The sequence below is a fragment of the Cibotium barometz genome, chromosome 44 (genome assembly GCF_041138505.1).
Source record: "Cibotium barometz isolate CiBa-2024 chromosome 44, ASM4113850v1, whole genome shotgun sequence".
Lineage (NCBI taxonomy): Eukaryota > Viridiplantae > Streptophyta > Polypodiopsida > Cyatheales > Cibotiaceae > Cibotium > Cibotium barometz.
Window position 1 is genome coordinate 12,787,833 of NC_141089.1, and position 19,745 is coordinate 12,807,577.

A 19,745-nucleotide genomic window follows, 5' to 3' on the forward strand; every position below is an offset into this window, starting at 1 on the left:
TTTTGGCTTATTCTTAGCCTCACAAGAACTCTACCACTCTATTAATATGTGAAATAAGCAACAACCATCGTGGGATACTTACCTTGCTTCTTCCTCGACGATCTTAGCTACCAATGGTTTCTAGCTCCAATCTCCCATTTTCTTCATCTTCTTGGCATCATGCTTCACCTCCTTGCTGCTACAAAGGACTCACCTCCCTCACTTTCACTCACTCACATAATGAATAAGAGGCATATTCGCCAAGATTCATACACCCTACTCTCTCTCTCTCTCTCTCTCTCTCTCTCTCTCTCCCTCCAAGAAAAGAGCAAGGAGACAAGCAAGACTTAATTGGCACAAAGGGAGAATAAGTTTTTTCATTATGAGAAAGTTGCTTATACACAAATAGCCTTTATTCACACTTGGGAGTCCAAACTTAAGCCTAATTGGTTATTTATCAGCTTTTCTCATAATATATACGACGTTTAAAGTATCATTATATAAAACTTATTTGGCTAGTCTCGTGTGTAATGAGAAAGATATTATGGCTTATACTGCTTCTAGCAAAGCTTAGCATAAAGACATTCTTAAGCTGAGTGAAATTGACTTTATCTTCTAGCTTAGGCATCCTCTATACCCCACTGATGTGCCTTCCCTCCTAATGTTAGGGAAAAGGAATGGACCTTGGTGAGCTTATCGATGTGTCCACATGTTTCACAAATGGACTCACAAAGATTTCCAAATGCTGGTGGGACCCCATCTTCATTGAAGCTTTGTATTAGTTTGGCTATGTGACATGGCTTCATAATATTTTGCCCTAGAGCATGAGCTTGAGCTATCCCCAATTCCTTTGTCACCCCCTATCTATTTCAATTTGCCATTCATAAACAAATCAGTTCGAGTAGCTACAGCTAAGGCCAGAACTAGCTCTATAGTTTAGTGAAATGTATATTCCCTCTCCCTGTTTTCCTCCCCCCCCCTCCCCCCCCCTCCCCCCCCCGTTCTTGGATAGATCTCTCTCTAATACTTCTCTCTACTTGTGGTTGCTTCTCCCCTTTGGAAAAATCTATCTTACTCTTGCAATAGCACTCTTTGCATGTAAGCGAGGAACTCAAGAATCGTTATCATCTTGTTAACGTCCTCCTTAGCATACAGCCAAATGTCCTCCTAGGTCAAATGGATAGTTGCAATATACATCACGGATCCTTAAATCTAATGTAGTAATAGCTCCTAAGTTGAAGAAAAACTCACAAGCCCGTTCACTCAACCATGGTGTGAATCCGATATCATCCAAGGTATTCACCAAATGTAGTCATAACTCATGGCTAGAATATGGTCTTGGCGCAAATGAATCATCGTGTAGACCCAAACCAAAATGTGCCGCATGTATATCCAAATGACATGCCACATAATCAAATTCTACACACTCTAAGTGGCATAGAGTGCATCCAAAGAGAAAAGTCTCGGCTCCAAATAACACGATCATGTTGACAATCATAGGAGCTAAATGAATAGAACTGAAGGTTGGCATCGTGCAAGATTAAATGTGAATCAATGCCATCGTACCATGTACCACCTCTTGAATAATACGAGATATCAGTGAAACAATATGTATATAGACATGATCCATACCAAGTAATATATCCTCATGTGCAAGATCGTCTATATGTGATGAACTGTGCAAGATCGTTTATATGTGATGAACTAAGGTAAAAACATAATCATCTAGATTATCATTAAATATTGATAATGAATCCATACACGAGAGATAAGTTCTCGAACAATACAAGACATGATCCAATGAATCAATATGTATATAGACATGATTCATACCAAGTAATATATCCTCATGTACAAGATCATCTGTGTGTACGATGAACTCAAGTAGAAACATGATCATCATAATCATCACTAAATATTGATAATGAATCCACACATGACAAATAAGTGGTATCATCTATAGCATTCTCAAGGTCTCTAAAGTCTGGACATAGTCTATCTCCGTCAAGGATACCCCTATATAACCTATGTCTCATGATAGATCAATTTTCATCAATACTAAATTTGGGATGATGCCTATCTCAATTACAAATATCTCAAGATCAACAACATATGATCTAATAAGAATATGCTCCATATGCATAATCTTGCCTCCTACGAGATCTCACCTCAACAAAGTAAATACCACTTTCATGCACTATCCCTAATTGCTCAAATACATGAATTTTATCCACACCAATACTACGAGGAAAGCTACGAGATCTAGAAGTAGTGGTCAAATTAAGAATGAATCCACATGTGTGCACTCTAGAAAAATAACTTGACATATTTAATACAAGAAGCTCAAGCCTATGCTCATAGGTATCCCGTGAACCCACATGTGAAGTATCACTAACCTTGTGTGTAATAATTGATGCAACACCAATCAAATGTTCATAATTCTCTACTCGATCCTCAATCATGATCATCTAATGCATCTAAATGATCCCTAAAAAGGTAGGTAGGCACATGTGAAGTATCACCATCCACAATGCTCGATGCCATTTTTACTCTCAAGATCATGCCCGCATGTTTTCACACACATCACTATCACATAAATCATCATGTATACTATGTGCATGTGTTAATGTCACCATCATGTGCATGAAAAAATATCATGATGTACATGTGTATCATCTTGTACACATGTATCAATATAATCATAACATCATGTGTATATGTACAGTACATCATCATGACCATCTAAATCTGTGTCGATACGTTAGATAAGAGTAGTTTGCATTCTTAGAAACATAATCATGATGGTTTAAGAGCAAGACACTCATGCAAGTCTCCAAAAGAAGAATCATCCCATGTGAACAATGCCGAACCACTAGGTAGACAAACAATGAATCAACAAAGTTGTCGTATACAAACTGTCTGGACCATCTGGCACATATATCCCTCACCAAACAGTTGCCTCAAATGGCTAGGTATCAAACCCTAAAGCTCAAACATCCAACCACGGCATGAGTATGTTGCCTTGTCATAGCATGAAGTTAGCGAATGAGGACATAACAAGTCTAAGTCTCGAAGTGGCAAAGATTGTGTGAAGTCAACAAAGTGATCCAAGACACGAAATGGAGACTCGTGATAACGAGCGTAGAGCCATGATGACAAAGCATAAGCAAATCTCCTATGATCGAAATCTAAAATGAAACAACGTGATGTCGACGACAATGATGGCGTGTAGCATGTTGATCCAATGAAGGATAGTAGCAGTAAATCATGGCTATACGCGAACACCACCTAACACACTCAAAGCATGTGAACACAACCAAAGTGCTCACAGAATGTGAAGCACATCCACAAATACAAGGCATGTCCAAAGTGTAATTGCGCATGCCTAATACTTGAAGTGGCAAAAAGGATGGAAGATGTGAAAAAGGGAAGGTGTGAAAGGCTCAAAAGAAAACTCTAAAAGTGAAAAGGCACCCCCTTCCCTTTTTTCTCTCAAAAAATGAAAATAAAATTCCTCTTCTTCTCCTCATGCTGGGCGGCCAGCTCTACTGAGCTGAGAGCTCCTTGAGCTCAATGATGCTCTCTCTTGCTCTACAAGGCACACACTGCCCTCGCATAGACCATGGACATTGTGGGTGATGAGCTAATGCTGAAGGTGATGGGCACGCACAACCAAATCACTTGTACCTTGCCCAATCTACATTCAGAGGTACGCGTATCCCATACCATCCTCATAAATATCATGGATGCGACTGGCCAGTGGGCAAACTAGTAATTGGGCTCAATGAAAACCCTAAAAAAAGTGAGGCACCCCCCTTCTTTTCTTCTCAAAAAATAAATGTAAAAATTGCCTCTTCTCCTCATGCTGGGTGGCCAGCTCTACTGAGCTGAGAGCTCCTTGAGCTCAATGAGGCTCTCTCTCTCTCTCTCTCTCTCTCTCTCTCTCTCTACAGGGCTCACATTGCCCTCGCATACACCATGAACATTGTGGGTGATGAGCTAGTGCTGACACACAAGCAAATCACTTGTACCTTGCCCAGTCTATATTTCAGAGGTATGCATATCCCATACCATGCACCCCAAGCCTCGTAATAATCATGGATGCAACTGGCCAGTGGGCAAACTACTAATTGGGCTCTTGGCACTCTCCCATGACCCGAGTCCCATGAAACTCCCTTTAAAATGAGTCACAACCCAATTACATACCTTAATAATCTAAACCACAATATTATGAATTGGCCGCCCTCATTCTAGCCTTGTTATGTCCAAACAATGGGATATAACAATATTCCTCTTCTAACAAGAGGAACAGTAGTCTAAAGCCAGAGTTGAAAAGAGAGAGTTGGGAATAGCTGACTCTTAGCCCATCTTCAGCTACTGAATCAGAATGGATGTAACACATGAGAAAGTCTTCACCCCCATATCAGAACCTTTGGATTATGTGCTACTGATATTATTCGATAATAGTTTATGTAGGGCCTGGCCAGTCTAATAAGGCCGGATGTTGTAAAGAGAGAGTTGGGAATAGCTGACTCTTAGCCCATTTTCAATTTCAGTTTGCCATAAAAGCATGATTCTTAATTTGGGTGAAGACCCAAACAGAAAAACTTATGTATGACGACACATGATTGTGGGTGGATACAAGGCCATTCAAGACTGTTAATAACACTGGTAAAGGAACAGCCGGACAATTGCTTTAGTTGAACGTGCATGATTAATGATTTTCAATGGTTGTAAATATAGACATACAATTCTTAATTCCTTAAAAAAGAAATGTCAACAAGCTACCTCTAGAAGGTATGATACACCACAAAAGCATCAGTTCAACAGCAGCACCGATTAAATATGCTTGCCATTGGTTCTGAACCTGCACAACCGGCACAGAGAAAGCACCATTCACCCAACTTCTTACACATGGGACGTTAGTTAAAAGAGTCACGCCTCACGCCGAATCCCCTCCCCCTATTTGATGGTTTGTTCTCAGGTGAAAGAATCATGCTGCCTGGCCCATAGCGCTGCAAGGGAATGCCAACCTGAAAGTTACTATCTCCACTCCCACCCCACAGGTATGGGCGAGATGAAGGTGAGTTTGTTAATCCTTGCTGCTTAGAAGACTGTGGTACGTGAGGTCCCTGCTGGACATGACCACCTCCTCGTCCCATGAACCCACCTCCATGAGGGACTACAGGTGCTGATCTCTGATGCATTGTTAATTGTTGTGGAGGATTTAGTTGGAATCCTGGGTGGGAAATTGGTTGTGCTGAAGCAACAACATGATAACTAGCCAGGGCCTGGGCATGCCCACCGTGATTGGGGGCATAAGGCTCACTGTCTTCCTTAATCACACTGGAGGAAACCCATGGAGTTGCCGAAGAAAAACCACGTTCATATCCTGGAGGACCTGCAGGTTGTGCTTTCACTGGAGAGCCTGTGTGACCAGGGTTGGAAGGCTGATATTGTAAGGGCAATCCGAGTATCCCCCCTGTAGAAGAAGTGGCTCCTTGCAGGCCTGGTCTCTGAAGAATCTGGAGCACATTTCCTGTGTTTTTAGGTCTTTGCTGCAAACTGTTAGCCAAGAGACGGTGCGCAGCACCACTAAGTTGTACACCGGAAATGGAATTTGGAACTGGTGGCCTGCATAAACAAGCCCATGGGTTAGCGAATAAGACTCCTTCCTTTACAGGCAAGACTAAGAAAGATGGAGCAGAACCTTTCCCGTACTGATTGTTTTCTACCAATCTCGTCATGCCACAAAGGCTGGTGCTTCAAATCCTGCTCTTTGACTGTCTGTAAAACACCAAACGTCTTTCAGCTGGGAAGGCTAGTGATACTAAGCAGTCATACTTCTAAAAAAAAGAAGTAAAAAGTCACTACAGCTTTCTGCATCACCTTTTCTGGAATGCTTACTCCATCGGGAAGCTTTGGAATATGCATATGTGAAGGAGGCAATCTGTATGATACTGACCTGTAGCCATGACATAAAAAAATATTAAAAACATTTACATGAAATGCAAGTTAAAAACAAGCAGGTTTTCCACACAAACATCAAAAACTACATCACAAAGTACCAAACTTACAATACTTGATTATTTGAGATGTTGGGCATTCCTGACATAGGAGAAGAAACCTTCGGCACCCAGATATCATTATCATTAAATGCTAGGTAGCCATTCATCCCTCCGCTGTCAAACAAACCAAACACGAGCTCGTCTATGAGTAGCCAAGAACTGAGAATGGATTATACTCTACTCATACCACTGCATGGAAAGAAAGATGTTTAAAAGGAACACCTGGCTACAGGATCTATAATTTCTATTGCCTCTAATTTCTGCTGGCCCTCAAGGTGTGCATACAACTTGTGGAATGCCACGATAAGCTCCACAAGAGGATGATTGCGAGTTACAAAAAGCATGTCTGACCTTTGGCTATTTCTATAACATTCCATATCCTGCAGGACAAGATGGCTTTATTCAACAAAATAAACAAATCAAGAAAAACACAAAGCACAAGATGAACAGTAACAACATCTAACCGTTAAAGTTCTTTCTAGCTTCTTGGTTTCTGCAAGAAGGCGGTCCTCATCAATGAAAGGAAGTTTTGCGACTCCCTACAGCACAAGAACAGATATCAACATGAACACCCCTGAAATAGTCAGTACAATATACAACCTTTTTTTCCCCAAAACAAGATCTCCTTCTGTTGATGCCAATGGGTGTGTAGCCTAGCGGTGTGGGTTTGTGTAACCGGGAAGGGGGAAGTCCGGAGTCCAAATCCCTGCAGGCTCCCTAGTAGCATCCGGGCCATTTGCAGCCATAATTGTACCACCTTCGGGTGGGAGACCAAGCTGCCAATGGGTGGGTACTCAAATTGCTACTACAGAAGGATCTGCTCAAAAAATATCCTTCTGTTGATAAAAAGAAAGAACATCAGGAGACCCAAGATGTCAACCCTATTGTAGACGCAATAACTGAAATGATTGGGGGGGGAGGGGGGGGGGGTGTGTGGAAGGAGCCACACTAGTGCAAAAAGATGCTGCCCTCGTTTCCGGAGAGGGCCTGGTGCAAAGAAAAGACAAATGCCTCTCTTGCACGGCCTGGGAACTGCCACGATTGTGCTCCCCATAGCCACGGAGAGTGGATTAGACCTCTACTGGAGGTGGTGTTGTGCCCTCAATCCGCAGCAAGCTCGTCACATCTGCCATGCTGCAGTATGCTCCTTGAGCTTCCACAGCCATTGTTGGGGGGGTTTATTGGGAAAGAAGGGCTGGCGAAACCTGGTGTGCAGCTATGACATAAAAATCCTGGTTGATAGAGGAGGCTGCCACGCCCCTGCAGTAACCAGTTGTCCTCGTAGTTGACTGGCTGGCCCCACCTAAGTCACATACACCACCAATATGCAGATGATATAGTGGTGGTCATCATGAAAGTCCACAGTCAACACATGCAAGATCCTGCAACAGGTCTGCTCGGCAGCTGGGCAGTCCCATAGTGATGCAGAAGCATTACACCTAGCCTTTAATACATTTTGTGTATATTGCATAGAAGTGGGGGGGAGCCACAATAGGGATCAGTAGTGCCGAACGATGTTGCCCTAACCTCTGGGCATGGCCATGGTGGGAAGAAAAGACAAATGCTGAAGAAAGGTAAGATAGATGAAGCACCATGCCCATGCCATCAACCTTGTAGTGTCTGGCTCTGGCCGCATGGCAGCCAGGGAGCCTAGCATGAGATCAGGAGGCCGACTGTGAAATGCCCAAGTAGGGGGCTAGAGGATAAGAAATCGTGTAAGGGCAGTCAAGGGGTGGAGCTGAAGGGAGAAGAAATCCATCTATGAAGATTGGATTGGGGGTTCTAAGCAGTTGATGCCAACCATAAAATTTGGGTTAAATTGGGCTGAATACCTATGATACGGGCTGAGTGAGTACAAGAATGTAAAATTGGTGCAGGATCTTGCATGTTCTCACTGTGGACCATCTCAACGACCACTATATCACATGGATCATGGTGTGTGGGTGATGGAGGTGGGAATGTTTATTATATGGTTAAACCCTTTAGGCCTTAACCCATTAACACCTTAATTAATGCAATCCTATTCACATTGACCACCTCACCCACTAGGTTCCGGTTTTCTCTGGCCTAGCACTCCACTTTCCAAATAGTCTTAAGTATTCAATATGTTGAGTGCGTCTCATCATCACATCAAGAATCCTTTTTGGTACATATGGAAGACTAGGTGGTTCTATGACCTCAACAAGGGTTTCATCATCTATCAAATTATCTCAAATCATATATACCTAGATAAATCCAGGAACATGCCCAAATTCACCTATAAGAAAGATCAATTTATAACCTCATGGTAGTCATCCACAAGACAATAAACCATCAACTCCATCATGCATAGTATGGACTAGATACTACGACATCCCCACTAATGTCATCAGTGCCCAATAGTGGGTGTAGAACTTGGTATCAATATATGCTCCCACACACATACCCCCCACGCACACACACACACACACACACACACACACACACACAAGAGAGCATACATTCATACAAATTATCTTTAAATGGAATAGTGGATGAACTCTACATCCTTTCTAGCTTTTGTTCATAAGCAACCTAAGCATTGTGAATGGAGAACATTACCTACAAGAGCTTAGGGCATTTGCCCCTCTATAAGGTTTTTGAAGAGTCCAGTACCTTAGACAAGACTTTATCATATTTAGTAAAATCTACTTTCCTTTCAAGTGAGTCAAGATAACTTCTTGCTCTATCTTGAGACTTCTTTATGCTGTCTTGAATTATTTTCCTCACAGGTAGACCCATGGGTATACAATATCCTATCTTCCATTATGTGCTCAACCAAGCAAAAATCTAGATCTATCAACCCACAGCATACAATTGGAGCCCTAATACAAATCCATCTCCTCAATGTTAGATTAGACATGGGGAAAATTGTGAGTTATGTTAAGTTTAGCAATTGAGAATAGAGGCCAGAGCTTGGAGCTCCCCTTGTGCATGCCCCTACAACCCTCCAAACCCCCCTCCCTCCCCCCTTTGCCTCTTTCATGCCTTTGCCCCCTCCCTCCTTTGCAATTGCGCCCCCTTTTTGTCCTTCACACCCACTCCTCCGTACCCCCTTCGCATCCCTTGAGCCCTAGGATCCTTCGGTCACAAAGCCTAGGCTCCTAAAACCTGGGTGTGCCAGTGATGGTAGCTCATCATCAGCATTTCCGCATGGCACATCTCACGTGCCATTTGCCGCGAGACCATTGACTGTTCCAACACTTCTCTAGTAGAGACTGTTTACCACAACTAGATGGGCGTATCATGCACCCTTTCAAAAAGATGGAAGTTGTCACCATTTGGTCCCTTCACCCGTCTCGATTAGTGTTTCACACTGGGTGGAACCAAGGTGTGAACGGGAATCTTTCCACAAAAGAAAGCGGGCGCATTAACTGGCAAGGTTTTGACTTGAAAGATGGCATCAGTGCAAAAGTAGCATGGGATTTTTATCATTAAAGAGATGAATCAGTGTTTTCACAAATTCACACACTATTAACAAAGGGGTTGGACATATTATTATTATTCGACAGGTATATGTGGACAAAACAAGGCGCCTAGCTCCAAGCTTGGGGAAAAGCTTAAAAGTAGCTATTTAAAACCACTTATGGCAAAAAGGGGAAAAGCACTGCAAATATAGCCGGCCAGATTCATTAAAAAGGGGCTGCCTCTCTCTCTTGTGGGCATGCGCTTACACCTTCAACAAGCGACGAACTCACTCTCTCTCTGCTGCGCTGAACTGTCTGTACAGCTGCTGCCACCAGAAAAAACAGCCGCACCAGTCGTCAGCTTTCTCTCTCCTCTTCTTCACTGGCCGTACGCTGCAGGCAGGGTCAGGATTCGTTTTCTCTGGTCATACAGCCAGGACAGCCGACTGTGTTTACTTGTTCTCTCTCTACTCTGGCCGTCTAGAGTACGGCAGCCATACCACCAGCTTCCTTTCTGCGCAGGCCATACAAAGGAGCTGCAGGCGGTACAGTGTGCTCTTTTTCTTCTCTCTACACTGACAGGACAGTGGTACAGCTGCCGACAGGTCCTGTCCGTACAGCCGTACAGGGACGGTACAAGCCCGCACGTGTGAAGTCCAATCGGGTCGGTTTGGAGGGCAGTTTTGAGGACTGTTTCTTGACTGTCTTTGGACAATTTTTGGGAACTCTTTGCCGGTCTTGGACTTGAGTTGCCTTGCCGAAGTACTGTGGGAAAGATCCGATGTTTTCACCTGCACCTTGGTTATCTCTGTAACAGAAAAGCTTCTAGCTTAACAAAAGCAATACCTACGGGGGGCCAGCCGTTCCAGCTCAGTGCAGTGTTATTTATGGTTTCTTGTGCCATCTTTTCTGTGTGTTTTCTGTTTGAAGGCTAGAGGTGTTTCTGTCTCTTGTTCCGAGTCTCCGTCATTTGTGACTGAAGCACCTCACAGGTGAGTCCAACACAATGCAGCAACGACATGCCATGCAATGTTCTTACTCACGTGGAGTCAGAGCCCCTCTTCTTCATGGGACCCATCCCTGATGTAGCCTCTCCCCAAGAGCGGCCAGCCGGCGAGGTAGCCCCCCCTCTTTTCTTGCTTTTTATACCTCACCCTAGGAATGTACTTTATTGCTCTGCATGACAGCTGGTTTGTAAATGTTTTCTTTTATTACTAACAAAGCATCTTTTCTTGGGGAAAAAAAACCCATGAGCTACATGCATAACTACTTCATGGTATGCATGAGATAGAGACAAAGGAGCATAAAATCCTACAATGAGCATACTACAAAATTAGATCCAAGATCCCATTGCATGTCCCATGAGGGGTTTGGTCCCTTTTGCACGATCGTCATGTAGCTTTCTATGGGCTGGTAGCGACGGGAGGCCCGCCAAGGCCAAGGTGGCTTGGAGACTGATCATTCAATTGCAACATAGGGAGGGCTTGGGCATCATTGAGCCCTCTATTCAGAGTCGTGCCTTATGGGAAAGTTGATAGTTTGTGGCCTCCTTCGGAGTGGCGAACCTTGGGAGGACTTCCTCGGACCTCCTTGCCAAGATCTCCGCCCACACCCTGGTTTTGGGAGGTCCTTGGCCCCAGAATACGAGATGGATTTTCACAAAGATGTGGACTTGTGGCTTTGGCCCCGCATTCGAGGACAAATTTGCAACCAATCTCTTGGGCGCTTGGGATCACCTCAAGATGGCCCTTCAACACTCCACTGCAACTGCATCCGAGGAGCACCTCTGTCAACCTTTGATTTGGAACCCCATGGCCCGTTTACCCAGTGGTCACATAATGGGAGGAGCTCTAAGTATGGGCTCACTCTGTCTCTCGGAGATTGGCTTATTTTCCAAAAACTATCCCCAAACGCCTAGGAGAGGAGCCTCACTGGGATATGGGGTAGGGACAGACTTAGCCTTGACATCAACTCCCCCCCCCGCAATGGTTGCGAGTGTTCACCAATGCAAGCCCCAGAGAAGGCCCAGGAAGAGGTGATGTATCACATAGTGGCGAGAAGAACCTAGTTCGCCACCACGACTCTGCCAACTAAGAAAAGCCTGGCTGAACTTCAATATAGATACTTCTTCCGAACGCCCGAAGAACCTGGCATCCAAGGTAACGAACTCGAGTGCCACTCGGAATCCACTAAAAAGCCTCCACTGGCTTCGAAGTCGGGGCGAGTAGCGAGCCAACCCAAAATCCACACGACTTGTCCCAAACAATCTGCGCTTCGGATGCCTGGCAAAAGATCTCTATTGCCTTGGCGAATCTCTGGAGATTCCCCTCATCTCCTGCTAGGTATGCTACTATGCCATCGGCAAACTCTGAATTGAGCAGCTCCTCTTGTGTGTGCTGGGGAGATGCAGCCCTTGTAGCCCTGTCTCCTGAGCGCAACAACAAACTTCTCATGGCCTCGACAACAAACAAAAATAGATTAGGTGCCAGTGGACAGCCCTATCGGACCAAGCGCGAGAGCGGAAATCTATCACCTTTGGTTCCTTGAATGAGAACTTGCTGGTTGTGAGAAGCCGAATAGAGCCCTGAAACAACTCGGACCCACACCTCCGGAATTGCCATCTGGTGCATCGTCCCCTCCAGAAAGCCCCAATCCACGCTGTCACATGCTTTCTTAAAATCCAGAAGAAGAACTATATGAGGATCAAAGATGAGTGGTCCTTGTCTTACACGAGATATGAGAGTAGCCACACTTCTCCCATCCTTTTTTCAACATAGAGCAAGAGAGACAAGTGCTGAAGATGAGGATTTTCCACACTTAGATTCTTAACCTTCATCTAAAGCATGTTGCCAAGTGTTTCCAAAAACATGTTTCATAAAACGTTTCATACCTTTTCCACTTTTTGGGAGGCGACCGCTTTGGCCAAGCTGAAGTAGCATATCTTAGGCACGACATTCCTTTGGCAGTCCAAGGCGCTGATGAAAGCTCTGCCTTACTCACCTTCTCTGTCGGACCACATTGTAGACAACAGAGCCCCCTTTGGAGGATTTTAGTGGGTGCACCTTACAGGGGGTGACAATGATTGGTTTTCAAGCACATAAGTGGCACATAGACCCTCCTCCAGCCAAGGTGGCGAGGGAGAGATTCTGGCGACTATGGATTTGGGAGGGATGCCTCTCATGCGACTCCAGTGGACTTGAGGAGTGGACTCGGTAGGATTCCTATCAAGCTCTCGGAACCCTTGCTTTGCTTACATCGCATGGCTCAGCCGCAAGATTCATGTGCCAGAGATTGAGGGCACTCTAGCAATAGCAAGGCACTAGCAGTCTCAGGGCCTCCCTCAGTTTCTCTCAGATTTCTAGAAGAGGTTAAGGGATAGTTTTGGATCACGAAAGATCACTCTCTTTCTGTGGTAGTTGGGGCAACGGAGCTTGGCGGTTGGCACTTGACATGCCATAGGAGGTAGGTCAATAGGCTATTGGAGGTGTGGCCATCCATAGGAGTCCTAGTGGCATTGCCTTAGGGACCGCCTGAAGGATCAACAAGTTTGGTAGCGAATTCTTTGCATTTTCACTATGGACTGGACCCCCTCCCGCATAGTTACTTGGGGCATAGTTTCTTGGTCTACAAAGGCCGAGGCTGCCATGGCATATGAGGAGGGTGGGGCACTTGCCCTGCAAGTCTCTCACCGTTGTATTTCTGCAGTGCCAGTTCTAGCTCCACCAACCACCGACCATTGAACTCTCGGCTCTAGCCAAAGATGGGAGATTTGCAATAGTATTGTTGCATGGCACATTTGGAGAGGTTGCGGTGAGGCCATCGAGAGAACCCTCACCCACCAGCAAAGTCCATTTGGAGCATCTGGCTTGATATTCTTCATACCCTCTGTGGACAATGGGGGAAGCTTCAGGGTGGCTCTTGACGGTATGTGGAAGTGCCATGAGGCTTTCCTGAGGATTTGGCGTCACGGTCCCTTTCTCACTGATAGTGGTGGTGAGCCTATTTAACACTATAGACCACTTGTGTGGTTGTCCCCCCCCCCAAAAAAAAAAATAAAAAATAAAAAATTGTATGAGAAAGCCTTCTCCTCCCAAAGCGGCCAACCGAAGAAGAAGAGCATCCTCCCCCTTTACAATTTCTTGATTCTCGCTCCCCTTTATGGAGCTGAGTTTGTAATGGCAAAAAACAAACCGTTTGAGTTGAGCAGTGATTAACCAGTTCCTCTTCTTTGTATGGAAGAGGAACATGTACTCCAGTTCCTCTCACAAGAATCCAAGCTGCAATCCTGTGAGAGGACTCTAATGGTGAGGTGTTTCTGTCACTGAGAAGACAAAACTTTGTAAGCATTAAAACTAAGTATGTAAGTTGTACTCACCAATGAGGAGTGCTAATCCCATTTTTTCCCCACCAAGAGACAGGAAGCTGAGTTTCTCTAGCTGTGGGCCTACCAAAAGCATGACCGCCGTTGCAATATATCAATAGCTCATCCTTCACCTCTCTCAAGAGGCTAAGGACACCTCTTGTCTACCTGTTTATATACTCATGCCTCCATTTTCAAGCTCTTCATCTATGAAACCAATTTCATGGTCCGTTCCATAGCTCAAATGTCCTGGACACTAAAAAACAGCCATGAATGACAGTATGTATGATTTTTACGAATCAAGAATAAGCATGCACAATATTAAATTTTGATTCTTAAGATGTAAAAGGTAAGTCTTGACAATGCGCATTTATACCTCTGAGTCGACAAGACAGTGCATTGATTAAGTGCTTCACCGATCTTCTCCATGAACTCATATAAGGGTCTAAGCATGCTGCTCTCCATATATGTAATGCGAAGAACATTGTATATGGACTCGATTACTTTCTCGAGAGCATCGGCCTTTGCTCACCAAGTGCCTCCCAGTACTGTGCACGCAAAAGCCACTGCTTTTGGCTGCTCATGATGATCCTCAAGGCAACAATACGCCAGAGCCACTGGCCTATTCACTGCCCTCTCAACCACAATGAACATATAAGCAAACATAGTCTTTGAAGGCTTGAAAAGCTCTTGATCACTATCACCCAATTCATGGTAGGGACTTTTGGCCTCTTTGTGACAGACTTTCAAACATGGCGAGACGTGTTAAAAAATCTCGCCTAACCACCCAAGATTTGCCACATTTTCAATAAGAAAACGAAGTGGTTGCACATGGAGTCCACAGAATTTCTCGAAACTCCACTTGCATTCTTTCCATTGACACACAATTAGATCCATTATTTCTAAACAAGGTTTTACAGGTCGATCTCCATGATTGCCTCGCGCAAGTGCCTCTGCCACCAAAGAGTGTGATGACTGTGCCTGCTACAAATGCATCTCTGGAAGCCAGAAACATTGTGTCCTTACACAAGATACAAGAATGTTAAACGTGTTTCCTATCCACACATAAGAAAGTGCATTCATACTTCGCCCATGTGCTTTTCAAAGCCTGCATCTCTAGTGCACTACATCTTTCTCCCTTCTCATGTCTGTTGTGCGCAATGACTGATAACCAGGTCTCTTACATCTGAGACACGTGCACATTAGTGCAAGGTCAGGCTGGAGGGGCTGGACATGGGGGGCGCCTAGTGGGGAGATATCCCTAACGTGGGAAAAGGCTTATAAGTCGAGGCATAGTTATAAGTAGTTATAGGGTTAAAAGGTTATAAAAGCACTGAGGCTAATCATAAAGCCCACTGGCCTAATCCTAGGCACATAAGTTATTACGATCCTCAGATCTGCATCATTGAGCACAGCCCACCAGGGATGTTCACCGCAACAACACCTCTACGGTGTGGCATGGTGGTATGGGACTCCAGGTCTTACTACGGGGGAGCTTCTCCAAGGATGTAGCTATGGCCTCTAGCTCAAGGGAAAGTCCAGAGGACTCTTTGGCTGGGAGGTGAGCCTTAAGCCTTGCTCCTACGTGGTTCCTTGTTGGATAGTTCCAGGGCTTGGTCACGGAGGTCCTTACATGGTCCCTCCCAGTCATACCCAAGGAGGCTGATAGCTCTCATGGCTTTCTTCCATTGAGGGATGTGCACAATGTGAAATGACCAAGCACATTGGATGAACAACTTCGACAACTCCCTTGTGTCTTCTTTAACAGCCTGCTTTTTTAAACCCCCGCTTTAATACTTGCCCTCTTCAGGGAGCTGCTTGCAACAAGCAAAGCAGTCTTTTGGGCTCTCGGAATGGAACTGTAGCCAATGTTCCCACTCTAACTCTCAAATTCATATAGTCTTTGCATGTCCTCATTTGCACCTACCCTTGCTCTCTTAGATACTTCCTTAGTATCCTCCTTTGCATGTGCATCTTCAGGCTGATTTCAATCTAATCCTTCCTATAGTCTCCTCCATGGCTACAGGGAGTCATATCTCTTTTGGAACCTTTGAGCATGGCCCAATCCCTTCCCCTACAACCCTAAAAATGGGCCTTCATAATGCAGGTTATGTTGATGCCTGCTATCTGCCCGCAATGACTGCATTTCCATTTTTCAGTGCCTCCACCAGAATACCTTGCTTGTTTAGTGACATGGCATACTTGGGGCAAGGCATATTGGTAATTAAATGAATTATGGGAGAGCCAGGCAAAAAAAGCCCAATTTTTTTCTCCCAAAAACCAAGCACAATCAGCAATTATTGAATGCACCTACCTCATATAAAGGCTGGAGAAGTCCCAACAGAATCCGGGTGGGCTGTTTTGGCAACAAAATCAGGCCAACCAGCTTGCAGCAGAGATAACTATGTGCACCACTCTTCTCTACAGGTGAGTTAAAAAAAAAAAAAAACCTCGTGGGTAGCTTTCAAGATAAGGGCCCCAAACTCGTTTTCAGAAAAATGTCTAGCAAAAAGACGTTTCAAACATATGAAACATTTCATAACTGGGGAGAGGTACCAAACATCACATACCTCAGGAGAGCTATGAAATGTGTTTCATGGCAAGCAGTTCTACTCGGCAATGAAACAATTGTAACTCACTTCAGAAGTGCACCTCACCTAAACAAGAGAAAAAACAGCCACATTCTCTCTCCCCCTCTCCCCAAGATCTATATTATCTTTTGTTTCATTAGGATTAGCCGATTTCCATTACTCACATTCAGCATTCTGAACTCTTAGGTTCCATTGTCCCATTACAGTAATACAAACACGATCGTTCAAAATTACTTTATGTGCCATAGCATCCAGATAAATGACAGCACATGGCCTTGCAATGACACGTTACCACCATCTCAGTACCAAGGACATACAGAAGCATTCCACAGCAATGGCTGCATCAAGTTATACAAGACGACACCTGGCATAATATTTACCCAGATGGCATGGTACATGCCAACTCACATGCCACATTGATCGTCAGATTAGAGTGTCATCACACCATAGTAACATGAAACGTTTCGTCCATTTCGTCGTTTCGTCATTTCGAAGGTTTCGTTTCGTTTCGTTTCGTTTTGTCTATTTTGGACGAAATGCAAAGGTTCGAAATGACACTTCTTATATACACATACCAAATTTATAACATAGCCAACAAAAAGATGAAGATACATTTTTTGAGACTAGTGGGTATGAAATTCATGATTTTGGGAGTAGGTTTTTTGGTATTTTCAAAATTTGGCCAAGAAAAGGAGAGGAAGAGAGGAGGAAAGAAACAAGTTGGAAGGGAAGAGGGAGGTGAGAAGAAAAGGGAGGAGGTGAGAAAGTTGGAAGACAAGAAAAGGAGAGAAAGAGGAGGAGGGAAGAGGAGGGGTGGACCGTGGAGGAGAAGAGAGAAACAGGAAAAGGTAAGAGGAAGAGGAGGCGTGAGGAACCACACCATCCTTAAACATATACAGACTATTAAGCCAGTTTGAATTTGTGTGAGGTTTGCAGTCATAGAGAAAATGATTCTCTTGGCAGTTCAGTATCTCCTACAAATTATCTTTTCCAGTCTTTTAAAGCAAAAAAAGAAAGCAAAGTTCATTGAGCATTCATTTTTATTCATCAAAATTTCCATGCAGGTGGTCATGCAGAAAATGCCCAATAAATGTAATCTTCATTTGTATTCGTTATGAAGCATGAAATTGAAGTATTTACCTGCCAAGCATGGCGCTTCCCATTCATGTCAATCTCAAAATCTGCATGTGGCAAGATTCACTCACACATTTAGGTGAAGGGATGATATACCTATACACCAATAGAAAGTTTGGGTTATTTCCCAAACTTGACCAAAACCAAAGTGCGATCTTCACTCCATGAGAGTCTATATACAGCCGCAATCATCAACTCCATCATGCATAGACTACGTGCTATCACATCCGCACTCACGTCATCAGCACCCAAGAGTAGGTGCAGGTTCATGCATAAAGATGTCTCACCTTAGTAAACAAATCTTCATAGATGAACCATCAAACTGAGTTTCTATCACTTCTCCATAGGTAAAGAGCAAACTTAGCCATGACGCAAGGCAACACACTCACACACGCCAGTTCGCTCACAAGCGTATGGTCGTTCCACAAAAAAAAACATTTTTGGGCAAATGCACTGCTCTGGATAGAAAGGAAAATGATATGCAGAGGACCAATGAAATGAGACACACAGATGGTACTTGCCTGGTGGATAAAAGTCAATAATTGGAGAGTTCCGATCAGTCATCAAAACCCTGTATTGCTTAGGAAGAGCGTTTGCGCTGCAATCATTTTAACAAGACAGCAGGGTCAGAGGCTCGTGCAGAAAGGGATTACAACTAGAAACTGACTGCATTCTCTTCTGGATAGAGAGAACGTGTTCCAGACCTTGCAGAAGGTAGCACACCCATAAGTTGATCAAATGGCTTGAAGGGTTTCCCAAGAAAGAAAGTTATTTCCAATTGATCAAGATCTGTGAGATCGGATGCAAATGGGGCATAATGATAGGGGTAAAACCTGCAAGAGAGTTGTACACATTTTGAAATTCCATGAGTTCATGAACAGGCAAACATGGGCTGAGCTACATTAAGGCCAGCACTACTTCATGACATGAATTACCATTGCCATGAGCATACGCCTTGATAATAGTAACGCATAACCCAGCAAAGACCTTCAGTATAGCTAAGCACCTGCAAACCAAGTTCAGACCCATGAAATGATTACAAACAGCAGTGAAACCTTGTTAGTTGCGGCATCGAGTCCTCTACAAAGATCTTTGATAAGCCAGTATCCAAACCCATAAACACTTATGAAGTAGAATGAACTGTATGTGTTATAATAAAGGCATCTAAAGAGGAAAACAAAACAGTACAAATGACTGCCCCTTCACACCTGACAACATTCCTAATACCAAATGATAAGACAGGTCAATGCTAAACCTTAAACCTCAACAATTTGTTATTTTTGCAACGCATCACCACACCAGACAAAATACATATTCTGCATGCTATCCCATAGGACAAAAGCGTTTGTTAAGTTCAAAATATATATCTAGCAGCATAGTTGAGAAGCTGCTGCTCTGTCAGCAACACCAACCATGCACTTCCATCTACTTGCCTTCTGCCTTCTTGCAAAATGCCAGCCAACCCCTCCTAAAGCCCAGCGTCAGTAGCATTGCAGCCCATGGCCATGACCTGACAAGTAACCCATATCACTACTTGCAATGGCACTCAAAAGTAGCTTCTGCAATGTAAGGGTATGAATTCAAGCCTGTACCTCAGCCCATTCACCTTAACCTGTGACGCACCTTCACTGGATTGACCCACTGGGCAGCCCCATTGACGGCCAGGATAGCCCGGAATCAGTTGCCAGGGTAGCCCACATGCGGAAACCCATTAGGCAGATCGGGCAAGGCAGTCACGCAGTCAGTGACCAGCCCCCAGGTGGCCCTATTTGAAGGTGCCTCAATCCCACCAAATAATTTGTCTAGTATTCTGCACTCAAGGCTTTTCAGCATGCAAGTACATAAGCGATTGAAGAAGCGAGGAGAAGGACCTACAAGTCAGCGTACAGCAGCATTCCTCTAACTTTTTTTTTTTCTGACTGGCCTTAGGCCCAAGCTCCTCCCATAGTTACTGATTTTCCACTACCAGTAGGCGCTTAATTATGCGCCCGTAGGCGATGCTGCCGAGGAAGCACCAATGGGAGTTTTAAACCCAAGACCTCTTGGTCCTAGGCAAACACCTTCACCACTTGAGCTATCACCTCATTGGCGCATTCCTCTGTAACTTTGGCTGAGATCAACAATTTTATCAATTTTATCAGATTTTATCTGTAACTTTCGTTGAGATCAACGATTTTACTATGGAAGA

At 44.2% G+C, this 19,745-nt stretch overlaps 1 protein-coding gene across 3 annotated transcripts in view; it reads right to left on the minus strand.

Moving 5' to 3' along the window:
• Nucleotides 1-4,674: 4,674 nt before the first annotated feature.
• Nucleotides 4,675-19,745, minus strand: part of LOC147612977 (5'-3' exoribonuclease 4-like) — a 64,342-nt gene continuing 49,271 nt past the window's right edge. For all 3 annotated transcript variants that reach the window (XM_086782254.1, XM_086782255.1, XM_086782256.1), the window contains exons 13-22: nt 18,493-18,563; nt 18,262-18,390; nt 18,079-18,155; nt 17,564-17,604; nt 6,512-6,586; nt 6,270-6,427; nt 6,057-6,161; nt 5,869-5,944; nt 5,690-5,766; nt 4,675-5,613 (exon numbers count right to left, since the gene is read on the minus strand). In XM_086782254.1, coding sequence (XP_086638380.1) covers nt 4,902-5,613; nt 5,690-5,766; nt 5,869-5,944; nt 6,057-6,161; nt 6,270-6,427; nt 6,512-6,586; nt 17,564-17,604; nt 18,079-18,155; nt 18,262-18,390; nt 18,493-18,563 — 1,521 coding nt within the window. In that variant the 3' untranslated portion in view covers nt 4,675-4,901. The remainder of the gene's footprint in view (nt 5,614-5,689; nt 5,767-5,868; nt 5,945-6,056; nt 6,162-6,269; nt 6,428-6,511; nt 6,587-17,563; nt 17,605-18,078; nt 18,156-18,261; nt 18,391-18,492; nt 18,564-19,745) is intronic.